Raw genomic sequence first — 13,955 nt, forward strand, 5'->3', positions numbered from 1 at the left:
CTTCAGCCTCAACAGAATACAGGGATAGCTGACAAAACAGTCCTGTCATTAAATCACAGAACTGCAAAGAATTAATTCAGGATACCAGTGTTTCAAAATAAGCATCACCCAAGTCTGTATTTTTTCTGAGAAGGTTTAAAGGAGTACAAATGACAGGGAAGGAGTCATTCTCCTTGCCCTGCACTTTCTTCTTCCAGGTCCTCTTCTGAGGGCACCGTGAGTACTAGTTTCTAACTTGTCTTTCCACTTCTGAACTGAATGCTGATGGTCTCACACCAAAACCTATTCCTGGGCCTTCTACCCTCACCCACACCAAGCGCCCCAGGCAGGGCCTCCAGCTCCTCTCTAACTCCAGCAGCCCACAACACACACGCATGCCCTGATGCTTATTCCATTAGTCTTCCCTGAGGACACAGAGGGCAGCTCAGCCTTGTGCTACTAATAAAAATCTTTTTTACAATGAACATTCTTTTTTTCTTTTTAGCTATTTATTTGGTTGCTCTGGGTCTTAGTTGCAGCATGTGGGATCTAGTTCCCTGACCAGGGATCAAATCCAGGCCCCCTACATTGGGAGCACAGAGTCCTAGCCACTGAACCACCAGGTGGTGGTGACGGTTTAGTAGCTTAAGTCGTGTCCAATGCGACCCCATGGACTGCAGCCTGCCAGGCGCCTCTGTTCATGGGATTCTCCAGGCCAAGAATACTGGAGTGGGTTGCTATTTCCTTCTCCAGGGGATCTTCCTGACCCAGGAAGCAAACCCAGATCTCCTGAATTGCAGGCAGACTCTTTACCAACTGAGCTATAAGGGAAGTCCCACAGTGAACACTCTTGTAGCTCAATCTTTACACATGTATTTGTAGAAATATAGGAGAAATTCTGGGTCAAAGGCAGGTGCATTTTAGTTCTGGTCTACACTGTCCACTTGCCCTCCACTCTGCTGGATACAAGTCTACACTCTCACCAGCAACAAGTGAGTGCTGTCAACTTTGTCCTTTGCTTATGTGACAGCTGAAAAATGGTATGTCACTGTAGGGTCATTTGCATCTCTTTTATTTAATCTGTGATTACTAAGAAATTAAAAAAGGTATACACAAAAGAACATTTTCCATAGTCCAGAAACATCTATTTTATCTTAAGACATATAATTTCAAAGTATTTTCATGTGCCTGCAAATGGATATCTTTTTATCATAATGAAGTCTCAGATTCTTCATATATTTGCTGTAGCCTGATTTAAAAGAAATGTTGGATTTTATTTTCTGTGGAGGTTAGGTTCTAAAGTTAGCAGATACAATGCCATTTGAGTGAGCAGCAAGGGTAAACCTAAAAAAAATTGTATGGTCATTTTTGCCTTTGTGAATTAGTCATACTACAGTTCATTTCTTCTACTGAACTGTTTTTTTTTTTTTCCTTACTTGACTGTAAAAGCTGTTTGTGTATTATTAGTTTTTTCTGCTTTCTTAATGGCTTTATTTTTTTCCATTAGTTAAATATCATGTCTGTTAGTTTAAATAGATGATTCTTTATCTGTTGAAGTATACTTACTTTCCTGAGACTCTCACATCTGGCACTTAAACCTGGAAGTGATTCTGCTGTTAGATAAAAGGCGAGGTTTTAATGGGATCTTTTCTGAATAGTTTTTCCTGACACCATGCTTTTCACAAGCCAGCGCTTCCTCGTTTGAACCTGTCTCTGGGGGGCTCCTTCATCCTCTCCCTCTGAAGAGTCTTCTGGGTTTTGTGCTGGGGAGGCCCCAGGAGGCACTAACACTCCAGGCCAGGACATTCTTCCTTAGAAGGCTGAGCCTTTCTGCTTTTACCAGCAGAGTTTTTCACTTTTAAACATTTTCCAGTTAGATGTACTGGAATGTAGGTATTTAATTAACATTTATGCAAACAGATGAAATCTGGGTGGGAAAAGAGAATGGTTGTTTCTGTGAAAATGAAACTGAATCCTTTAAAAGATGGGTTAAAACACCAATTGCTTAAAATACAAAAACAAAAAACTGCTGTGGAACCCAAGGAGGGAGAAAGAACTGTGAAAGCACAGAAGGAAGACACGGCAAACCTAGGGTTCTGCTCTTGAAGTACACCTCACCTCACCTCAACTCACAGAACCCAGGCTGGCCGTGGTGAGTATGCCTGTCAGAGGCAAGGGTGTGGCCCATGCCAAAAGTGAGTCAACAGGGGCACACGTTCAGGTACGTGTGGAAGCAGCATTTTCAGACCTGTTTTAATCACACACTTTGCTTAAATCACGAATTTATTCAGACCTCCCAAGGACTTCTATTATAATATGTCACTTGGTTATCTCATGGGCCACATCAGATGTGGCCCTTTATTGTGCCTCTCTTTCAAATTTTTCATATTCTTGCTTGCTGTTAAGAATCTAACTACAAATAAAAACCAACTTCTTTGAGAACCCAAGTAAAGCTATCTGTATTTACTTTTTCTAAGCATTTTTCTGATCCAGAGCCAAATTCTAGCCCAGGGATCTTCCTGGGAACACCCAGGCCACCTCTCCCACCCTAAGACTCTTGGATGCTAGATGAGTTGTTGTCATGGCAACCCAAGGGGCTGATCCTGGAGGGAGGGCTCTCAGGGAACGTTTCCTTCACTACGTGCTGTTCCTGCACCCCTCTTCACAGGCAAGTTCCAGGAAGTGGCCCAGGAAGTGGCCAAGGGGTTGTGCACACTGCCCATTCACTTCCTACCAGGAAGGAATCATTTCAATAAAACTGGTCTCGCTCCTGGAACAATGCATTTAATGGAACAATGCATTTAAATCTGTGTGAAATCTGAAGGACGCTTCAGAGCCTGCTCCCCAGCCTCTAGGCAGAGCTGACTACTGCTGAGCACAGTCTCCACAGGAGCTCTTCGACCTCCCTCTGACCCACAGCCTGTGATCCCTCCTGCACCCACAGCAGAGGTTTGAGGCAGGCACCTGTGAATAGCATCTGGCTTGCTGTATGTTTTGCTGGACTGCCTTGTATTTTTACAAAATACGAATTCACTTCCAACATCTGTAAGTTGAGATGTTTCACCCAAACATGCTAGATTCCTTGTTTCTCTGGAATACCTGGAAGGCCCCTGACGTTTGCCATGTCCGATCAGCCACAGGATCTGCCGGCACCAGCTCCTCCGTCTCTGTGGGCCTGGGCAGATGTGAGGCTGCCCGTGATGCGGGGTGTCCAGGCACGACCCCCAAAGGTCCTCTCCTACCATGTCTGTCCCTCTTGCACGTGTGAAGGAGATGAAGTGAAGTGAAAGTCGCTCAGCTGGGTCTGACTCTTTGCGACCCCAGGGACTATACAGTCCATGGAATTCTCCAGGCCAGAATACTCAAGTGGGTAGCCTCTCCTTTCTCTAGGGGATCTTCCCAACCCAGGGGTCGAACCCAGGTCTCCTGCATTGGAGGTGGATTCTTTACCAGCTGAGACACCAGAGAATGATGACCATCAAAACAACTATTTTGTTGAGGGGAAGAGCCGGTTACTAATGGTGCCCCCTGACTGGATCTCCATCTGGGGTCATGGGTCAGGCAGGGAACCAAGACTTCTCACTTATGAACTGGTTCACAGAAGTTGCAAAGAGCAAGGGTGAGATTATCCCGGGGGGGAAGAGGGTGCCATGAGTCACCTTGGCCTCCGGGGCCCCTGGTGGGTGGTAGAAGGGGCTGAAGTCATGGGCTCCCTGGGACCTGCCCACACCTTTCATCCTGCCATTACTTGGCCCAGACCATGGTCAACAATCAGACCACAAGACCTTGCAGTGAAATCCTGAGTCACTGAGCAGCTCCTCTCGCTCAGCTACTCCCCTGCCCAGTCCCACAGGGTCTCTAGACACACTGAGCCATTACCAATGTCACAATTAACTGCATGTACACTAATGATAAGCAGCGAGAATAACCAGGTAACTACCACTCAATCCTGAATTTCTATTCCTTCCCAACGTTAGAAAGTTTGATAGCTCTAGGAATCTAGTGGAGATGTAGGGACATCATACTGAACTTATGGAAATTCAAGGACAGGTCCGAAAAGGGACAGCAAGGAAGAAGGAAACTGGAGAATTCCCGCTCAGCCGGCTTGCACCTTGGGCTGAGGCAGCAGCAGATTCACCCTGCGGGCTGGCTACACAGAAAGCCCCTGGGGAGTGATTTACAAAATGCTGCAGGCATTTCTGCTTATTATGACAGGTCCACCACACCCCAAGCCCAAACCCTAACCAGCAGTTGAGATGAAACAGGGTTAGATCTGCTCTTTGATTTGAACATTTAAAGAAATTTCATTTGACTTGATTTAAGCATTAAAGATGTTACCTGAGTTCTTTAAGAGGTTTTTTAATTAGGACATAGGCATTAAGTTCACTAAAGCGACTGATTTCTGAAGTCTAAAAATGTTAATTTAGCACATCAAAATTACACATTATTGCATGTCAGTGCCAGACAGGAAGTGCAAAAGGACACAGTTATCATTTTTAACAAAAGCTTCATTCCCCCAAAACAAGCACTTTATACATTTTAAAATGGAATTAACCTCAGGCTGACCCTCTAATCGCTCAGAGTGACACGCTTTATAGATGGATTCATTGTATCAGATACGAGATGTAGGCTGAACAGAATTCCTGTGGCTTTGCTAAAGGTTCTTCTCTCATTCAATATTTAACCTCTGAATAAAATAATTTTAAAAAGACCTGGTAGTAAGACCAAGGTTAAATACTTTAAATACTTTCAAAATAATTTCTTGAATAAAACTTCACAAGATTTGCATTCTATTAGTAATCTTAAGATTAAGAAGAGTAGCAATCAGAGAATAAGTAGGAACTGAAAACAATTCCAAGGTGCATATTAGATACTGTTTTAAGCCCTGTGTCTCTTTCAGCAAAGTGACCATGGCACACAACATTACACCAATGTCTGTCTCCCTGCTCTTCTTAACAGAACTGATTTTGTTTAGGGCAGCGATGTGTCCAAATCAAAGTCCACTGCCCAGCCTATGCTGTAGGATGAGAAGACCATAACACTGTTTTCTGCTTTTGCCCTTCCTCTTTATCTGTCCTGGAATGCAGCGCTGATGCTGGTGATAGGGCAGCCATCTTGCTAATATGAAGCGACAAGCAAGAGGATGAGGCCACGGGCTAAGGATGTTCAACATAAAGGCTCCTCATGGCACCTCTACCAGACCTGCCCGCCAGCTTTCGTATTTTTTTGACACCCTGCCGGGAAGTGCACAACAAAATACTCACAGTCAGCACTGTACTCCACCTGGGAGGGCTGCACGGCTGCACCATCTGCAGTGGGCGGGGTGGGGGCAGGACTGTCGGCCTGGGCTTTACGGACCAGCGCTGCAAGGGGGTGATCAGGGTCCACCACCTTCAAAGGCTGCAGAGAGAGAAGATGCCAGGTCACATTCCACGTCATGCAGAACCTTTCTGTGGCAAGAAGGTTCATCTCAACTTTAGAACAGTATCTATGCTTCAGAAAAACCTCAGCACATGCATGTAAACATGCCTGCACCCAAGGAGGCCCTGAGTAATTGTGGCTGAGCACTCTAGCTGGTCAGATCCAGAGGAACTGAATAAACGAATCACTTCACTCTTCCTAATGACATGAGGGAAAGTAAGGACGGGAGATCAGGAGTAGACTGCTGCTGAGAAAGAGTGTCAGCCTCCACATTCACTCAAAATCTCAAACTGTGTTCCTCCTCAAAGCAATTTCCCATTTTTAATCACCAACAGCTTTTAAAGTCCAATCGATCAGCTGCACTGCATGACTACTGAAAAGATAAGCTTAGGTTTGAGGGACCTGTTTTCTCACATCACAAATGGCAGCATGAAGGGTGTGGATTAACTCCTAATGATAAGTATGAAAAAAAAATTTAGGTTTTTAGGTAATACATTATGTTTCCTATGATAGATGGTTTCAAGCAGCACATATTCTGTGAACCTATGAAATCCTCTCGTAATAAAATGTGTATGAAAAACCCATTTTCTAAGTCTCAATCAACATTTTACTTATTCTAAATATCCCAAATAGTAAAAAATATCCCAAATATAATAAAATGAAAATAATCTGTTTGTGATTATATAAAACAGGACACATAAGAAATAAAGGGACCAAAAAAAAAAAATAAAAAAAAAAAAAGAAAGAAAGGGACCAAATCCTTTGCTGCCAAGTCAAACAAAATGGCGAAATACACCTCAACGATCATAAAACGAAATAGAGCTAATACACAAAACCATGCTCGCTTAGCAACCCCCCAAGGTTAAATCAGCAGGTGTGTTCTCTAAGGAGACCAGCACCTTCATGAGCTCCTCCAGGCGGTTGCACTTCTTCGAGGCGAAGAGGGACGGGTGCAGGTAACTGCCGTCCTCCTCGTCGTCGTCATCTTCATTGTCAGAGCTGACGCCCGACTCTGAAAGCAAAGCACATTCAAGACTTTAAGGTACAAATATACTGTGTGAGAACGTAGGAACAGACAGAGGCAGAACTATGTGCTGCCATTCCTCAGTAATCTGCCCAAACAATCCCTCTGGGAAACACCTCATCTCGCTGCCCCCCAAGTCACTCAACAGCAAGGCAGGCTGTGAGAAAGGCATGGCCCAGTGGCACCTACCCTCTGGCATTTACCAGTCAGGGGCCACTGAATATTCACATTTTTTTTTTACAAAAGAGGCAAAAATCTCACTGATTTATGAAGGTAAAATAACAGCAACAGGTATTTTAGAAACCTACAGGAGACCAACATGGAGAAGGTAAGGTCTGTAGTAAGATTGACACAACTGATTTTGAAAATCATGTTTCAGCTGAAAGAAAAATTCAATGACAGACAGATATAGAGCTGTCTCAGGATGTTATTCGAAATCCTTAATTGGTCTTTGTCATAAGAATTCCAAATTTAGACACTCAACCTTAGGCCCTAACCAGGCGTGTACCCTGGAACCATCCATGAAGCATGAACCTGCTGCTTTCTCTGTGACACGTTCAACAGCCCAAAGGAACAAATTATTTCTAACCAACATGGTTATGCTCTGATGGTATCAATATTTAATTCTACATCACCAATCTATAAAAATATTAATTAGGAATCTAATATATTTTCAGACTTAGCAGGAAGAGTGTCACACTAGACTATAGAGCAGGTTTAATCCTTGGGCCTTGGCAGCAGGACTTCATAAACATTCTGGAAGTTCTGCAGTGCAGACGTCAAGCTTATGAGGATGACCCTCTTTACACTTCTCCAGGGTCCCCCCTTACCCCTACCACACCCCACCCCAACCAAAGCAGAACAGAAACAGTTTCACATACTCTTTTTCTCTTCACTTTTGTTTTCTGCCAGTACCGTATACCGTCCTTCTTTCATCGCTTTCTGGATGAATTTGTAGTAGGGGTTGAGGTAGTGATCGAAGCGTAGAAAGTCAAATTGAGAGTTTCGGGCCTGCTTGGCTTTCAGCATTATCTCGAACTGTGCACCTTGTTTGCACACGAAGTTGGCCGTGCGCTCAATGATGGCGTGCATTTTGGCTGTTGGTGGCTATGAGAAAACACACACATTCATGTCACCAGTTTGTTCTCCTGTCCACTCACTACGTGACTCAAAACATATAAATGACCCTGGTTTTTATTGCCAACTATAAGAAATTACAGACATTTCAATGGGAAGAGCCCAGTTTGAACAGACTGTGACACTGGCCCCTGTCCCATGACACCCAGTTTCTGAACCTTGTGAGGAGAAAGCTCCCATGCTGAGGCAGGACATTCTAGCTTTGTACTGAACTGATAGGAGGAAGATTTTTGTTAAAAAAAATCAACATGTTTCCATATATTGGGCGCCCTTAACCATGGTTCCATGACAGGCTTCAGAGGTTATGAATCTTCGGGGAAGCTGTATGTAAATTCGGCACACACACATGCCTATTTCTAGGAGAGGGTGCATGTTTCAACAAGCTTTTTAAGGATCTAAGAATCACTTCTCTTTGGGCTCTAGAATCATTGCAGATAGTGACTGCAGCCACAAAACTATAAGACACCTGCTCCTTGGATGAAAAGCTATGATAAACCTAGACAGCGTATTAAAAAACAGAGACATCACTTTGCCAACAAAGGTTTATATAGTCAAAGCTACAGTTTTTCCAGCAGTCATGTACAGATGTGAGAGCTGGATCATCGAGAAGGCTGAGCACCAAAGAAATGATGCCTTCAAACTGTGGTACTAGAGAAGATTCTTGAGAGTCCTTTGAACAGCAAGGTAAACTAATCAATCCTAAAGGAAATCAACCCTGAATATACACTGGAAGGACTAAAGCTGAAGCTGAAGCTCCAATACTCTGGCCACATAATGGGAAGAGTCAACTCACTGGAAAAGACCCTGATGCTGGCAAAGATTGAAGGCAGGAGGAGAAGGGGACGACAGAAGATGAGGTGGTTGGATGGCATCACTGACTCAATGGACCTGAGTTTGGGCAAACTCAGGGAGATAGAGAAGGACACGCAAGGCTGGCGTGCTGCAGTTCATGGGGTTGCAGAGTTGTACACGACTTAGCAACTGAACAGCAAGGTATGGTCTGGTCAGAAAAGGGAGGGTTTCACCCACGTTTACTGGGTGAATCATCTTGTTGCCTTAGAGTGAGTTTACTACTAGGAATCAGACCCCACCTCTTTCCTGCACCTGCTGCCAAGTTACCTCTACCATATCCCAAGCTGAGCAATTCCTACCCACACATGGAGCCCCTCAGACCAGAAGCTGGAAGCCACACATCTGAAATACTTTTATTAATATCAATGAAAAGATTAATACTAGAAAACTACATGCAAATAAAGTGGGAAATGACCTCTCATTAACAACACAGTCAAGATGCTTATTGTCATTTCAGGCCTGAATCCTTCACAAAATACCAGTGCCTTAATTCTCAAATGTGATTCCTGAACTAATGACGTCCTTCACTCTTGAAGAGCATAAATGTCTATAATTAAAGCTATTTACTGATCCTAAAATAAACCAGAGGCCATGTTAAAGGCCCACTGGGCACTTAAATCTGGATGCTGATGCATGTTTTCAGTGGCTTTGGCTCAACAGGAAGATTAATTTTGGAGTCAGTGTATATATGATAATTATTTATGACTACTTCAGAATAATGATCCTTACGGGAAAATATAACCCCATCTGCCGCCACAAGTAGAGATGTTCTCTCATGACCCACCAACCTGTTGGGCAGTATTATGGCTATGGTGGTTACAGAAAAACAGACGGGTAATTTCACAAAGTGAAGATGAATACAGAGAAACAAAGCACTTTAGGAACATGCTTGAACATCCTTTCAGGGTCTGCGACTGAAGCAAATGTATGTAAGACACTATACAGTCCCTCTCCACTTCATTTAGTTATTTTTCTGGGGTTTTATGATGTCCCTTCATCTGGGACATAACTTTCTGCTTTTTCATTTTGATTAACTTTCTGTCATATGGTTTTTGTTTTAGTCGCTTTGGGACTGTGTCTCTTGGTTATTCTGTCTGCCCTCTGATGGAGGAGGCTAAGAGGTTGGTGTAAGCTTCCTGATGGGAGTGACTGGCATGGGAAAAACTGGGTCTTGGTCTGGTGGCCAGGGCCTTGCTTGTAAAGCTTTAATCCAATTATCTGCTGATGGGTGGGGTTGCACTCCCTCCCTGCTAGTTGTCTGGCCTGAGGCAACTCAGCCCTGGGGTCTGCTAGCTCTACGGTGGGTGGCGTTAATGGTGACCTCCAAGAGGGCCTACTCCAACGGGGACCCTCCCGACCTGATGCTGCCAGTGCCCCGGGCCCCGCAGTGAGCCCCTGCCAACCCACGCCTTCACAGGAGGTCCCCCAACACTAGCAGATAGTTTTGGTTCAGTCTCCTGTAGGGTCACTGCTCCTTTCCTCTGGGTCTTGGTGTGCACAAGATTTTGTGCCCTCCAAGATTGAAGTCTCTGTTTCCCCCAGTCCTGTGGAAGTCCTATAATCAAATTCTCCAGGCTGGAATACTGGAGTGGGTAGCTGTTTCCTTCTCCAGGGGATCTCCCCAACTCAGGGATCAAACCCACATCTCCAGCATTGTAGGCAAATTCTTTACCAGCTGAGCCACAAGGGAAGCCCAAGAATACTAGAGTGGGTAGCCTATCCCTTCTCCAGCAGATCTTCCTGACTCCGGAATTGAACTGGGGTCTCCTGCATTGCAGGTGGATTCTTTACCAACTGAGCTATCAGGAAAGGCCTCTCTGATCACATCCCCAAATGAATATCAGATTGAGTCATGAACTGCATTGTAAAAACAAAACCATGGATGTAACAGCAGAGACTACAGGGCTGTCAGGGGTGGAAAGGTCTACTAAAACCAGATTCAAAATCCTGATGCCAGAAAGGAACATGGTGACATATGTGTTTTTACAAATACATTTAAATTCTGCATGGAAAGAGGGACAAACAGTTAAGAGACAAAGTACCAGAAGAACAAACATGCACATCACATACTGGACCAGGGGTTAGTCAGCACTCATCATATATAAAAAGCCCTCACAGTCTCCTGAGAAAACACACGAACTCCCCAGGGACATGGGTAAATAATTTTTTTCTGCACCCCCATCCCATGGCAACACACCAGCTGAACACATGGTGAGAATTAACGCTCTAATCAGAGCAACCTTCAACGAAGCGTAACCACGTGACCCCAAGTTCTGCAATGGCTCTGGGCTGCAAGTGCAGGCCTGACCCACAGGCTGACCTGGGGCGGCTACTCTTGACAGCTCTAGCCTGTGTCCCCATCATAGAAATACTGGTGTCAGGGGGACTGAGGAGCAGAGCAAGCACAGTACCTGACTCATAGCACCTGCTCAAAGAACACTCCTTATCTGCTGTTGCTATTAACCTACTGGACAGAAACCCAGCCCATGATGGGAACTGTGCACTGAATCCTTCCCCCTTTTCCCTCTGCCCATAAAGTAAGTTAAACAAGCACATTTTATTGGAAGGACTGATACTGAAGCTGAAGCTCCAATACTTTGGCCACTTGATGCAAAGAGCCAACTCATTGGAAAAGACCCTGATGCTGGGAAAGGCTGAAGGCAAGAGAAAAGGATGACAGAAGGTGAGATGGTTGGATGGCATCGCTGACTCAACGACATGAGTTTGAGCAAACTCTGGGAGATTGTAAAGGACAAGGAAGCCTGGCATGCTGTAGTCCAAAGGGTCGCAAAGAGTCAGATGTGACTGAGCGACTGAACAACAAAGCGCATTTCCCATGGAAATACACTCAAATGGGTGTGCTGAGCAGCAGCCCTTCTGGTCCCCACGGCTTGAGGGAAACACAAGAAGGTATAGGACAGGCCCAGAAGGCCCGTGGCATCTCAGGTGGGTGAGAGACCAGGTTGAGACATGCTCTCTACCTTCCCTGCAGTGCAAGACAACACAACCACAAACGGGCCTGGGCGTGTGCAGAACTTGGGAGGTGACAAAGCCTGGGAAAGGAGCAGGTAACTGAAAACACTGTCAGGACAAGCATTGGGCTACATATTCTGGCAAAAACTAGGTCCTTATTTCCCAAGGAACATACAAATAGCCACAGAGTCAGTATAAAAAGCTAAAATAGAGCTGTAAGGCCACCTGAGGGGCTTGAGTCTAGCCTAGGGACTGGACCTAAAACAAGTGGCCATCCTCGAGCCTGCACCAGCACACTTCTCCAGGGTGCCGTGATCTCTTAACTGCTCCCAATCCTTCACACGAAACCCCCAGAGCCCCTGTAGCCATTGGTTTGTTAAACCAAAAACTTAATTTAGAAACGAAGAACCCCTAAAGCACCTGCTCTCTTCACCATCCCCAACCCCGACGGCCAGGAGCTAGAGAAGCCCCTGCCCACCCAGGCAGCATGTGTCCACATAAACATGTGCCAGCAGTTTCAACCTTCAGTGACCGAGAAGGAATCCATGACACAGACATCTGCCTACTGGAGCTACTCCACTAACGTGGGCACGACAGTGTACAACGTTCACAGCGGATCACTGCTCCAACTCACAGCAATTATGAAAAATCCACTACTGACGTCACCATAAAGGAAAAGCAAGCTGTCCACTGGAGATCCAGTGAGCACTCACAAGTGGTTTCTACACAGAGCAATTTCCTACTCAAGAGACCATTTTATAATAACATCAGAAGAGAGCAGACTTCCAGTTCAAGACGGTGGAGCAGAAGGACATGTGCTCACCTCCTACGAAAGCACCAAAATCACAACTAGCTGTTAAACAACCATTGACAGGAGGACACTGGTACCCCCCAAAAAGATACCCCACATCTAAAGACAAAGAAGCTGCAGCAAGACTGTAGGAGAGGCACAATCACGATAAAATCAAATCCTACACCCACTGAGTGGGTGACCCGAAAACTGGAGAATAATAATACCAAAGAAGTTCTCCCACTGTTGTGAAGGTTCTGAACCTCACGTCACGCTTCCAGGCTGGGGATCCGACAAAAGGACTGGGAATCCCCAGGGAATCTGACCTTGAAGGCCAGTGGGATTTGATTATAGGACTTCCACAGGACTGGGGGAAACAGAGACTTCAATCTTGGAGGGCACAAAATCTTGTGCACACCAAGACCCAGAGGAAAGGAGCAGTGACCCTACAGGAGACTGAACCAAAACTATCTGCTAGTGTTGGGGGACCTCCTGTGAAGGCGTGGGTTGGCAGGGGCTCACTGCGGGGCCCGGGGCACTGGCAGCATCAGGTCGGGAGGGTCCCCGTTGGAGTAGGCCCTCTTGGAGGTCACCATTAACGCCACCCACCGTAGAGCTAGCAGACCCCAGGGCTGAGTTGCCTCAGGCCAGACAACTAGCAGGGAGGGAGTGCAACCCCACCCATCAGCAGATAATTGGATTAAAGCTTTACAAGCAAGGCCCTGGCCACCAGACCAAGACCCAGTTTTTCCCATGCCAGTCCCTCCCATCAGGAAGCTTACACCAAACCTCTTAGCCTCCTCCATCAGAGGGCAGACAGAATAACCAAGAGGCATAGTCCCAAAGACTAAAACAAAAACCATATGACAGAAAGTTAATCAAAATGAAAAAGCAGAAAGTTATGTCCCAGATGAAGGGACATCTAATACACTAGAAGGAATCAATAGCAGAATAAATGAGGTGACTGAGGCAGAAGAACAGATAAATGACCTGGAGACAGAATGGTGCAAATCACTGCCTCAGAACAGAATACTCAAAAAAAGAATGAAAAAAAAAAAAAAGAAGACAGCCTAAGAGACCTCTGGGACATATTAAACGCACCAACATTCGCATTATAGGGGTCCCAGAAGGAGGAGAGAGAGTAAAGACCTGAAAAAATATTTGAAGAGAAAATAGCTGAAAACTTCCCTAACAAGGGAAAAGAAACAATCAACCAAGTCCAGGAAGCAGAGCGTCCCAGACAGGATATATCCAAGGAGGAACACACTGAGACACACAGTGATCAAAATTAAAAATTAAAGAAAAAGATAAAATAGTAAAAGCAGCAAGGGAAAAACAACAAATAACAAAGGAGGAAACTCCCATCACGCTTATCAGCTGATTTCCCAACAGAACTCTACAGGCCAGAAGGGAGTGGCAAGATATATTTAAAGGGATGAAAGGGAAGAACCTACAACCAAGATTTCCCTACCCAGCAAGACTCTCATACAGATTTGATCCAAAAATCAAAAGCTTTCCAGACAAGCAAAAGTTAAGAGAATTCAGCAACACCAAACCAGCTTTACAACAAATACTAAAGGAACTTCTTTAGGCAGGAAACACAAGAGAAGCAAAAGACCTACAGAAGATAAACCCAAAATAATTAAGACTATGGTAACAGGATCACACATCTATAATCACCTTAAATGTAAATGGATTAAATGCACCAACCAAAAGACAGAGACTGACTGGGCAGATGAAACATGTGCTTGTATGCACTTCCATACATATGTACCACAT

The 13,955-nt window shown here is 45.0% G+C and overlaps 1 protein-coding gene across 5 annotated transcripts in view; it reads right to left on the reverse strand.

Annotated features, from left to right (window-relative positions):
- SFSWAP (splicing factor SWAP) overlaps positions 1 to 13,955 on the reverse strand; it is an 80,260-nt gene that overhangs the window by 57,035 nt on the left and 9,270 nt on the right. For all 5 annotated transcript variants that reach the window (XM_070475039.1, XM_070475038.1, XM_070475037.1 and 2 more), the window contains exons 5-7: positions 7,306 to 7,531; positions 6,300 to 6,412; positions 5,244 to 5,379 (exon numbers count right to left, since the gene is read on the reverse strand). In XM_070475039.1, the coding sequence (XP_070331140.1) occupies positions 5,244 to 5,379; positions 6,300 to 6,412; positions 7,306 to 7,531 (475 nt within the window). The remainder of the gene's footprint in view (positions 1 to 5,243; positions 5,380 to 6,299; positions 6,413 to 7,305; positions 7,532 to 13,955) is intronic.

This window comes from Odocoileus virginianus, chromosome 12 (assembly GCF_023699985.2).
Source record: "Odocoileus virginianus isolate 20LAN1187 ecotype Illinois chromosome 12, Ovbor_1.2, whole genome shotgun sequence".
NCBI lineage: Eukaryota > Metazoa > Chordata > Mammalia > Artiodactyla > Cervidae > Odocoileus > Odocoileus virginianus.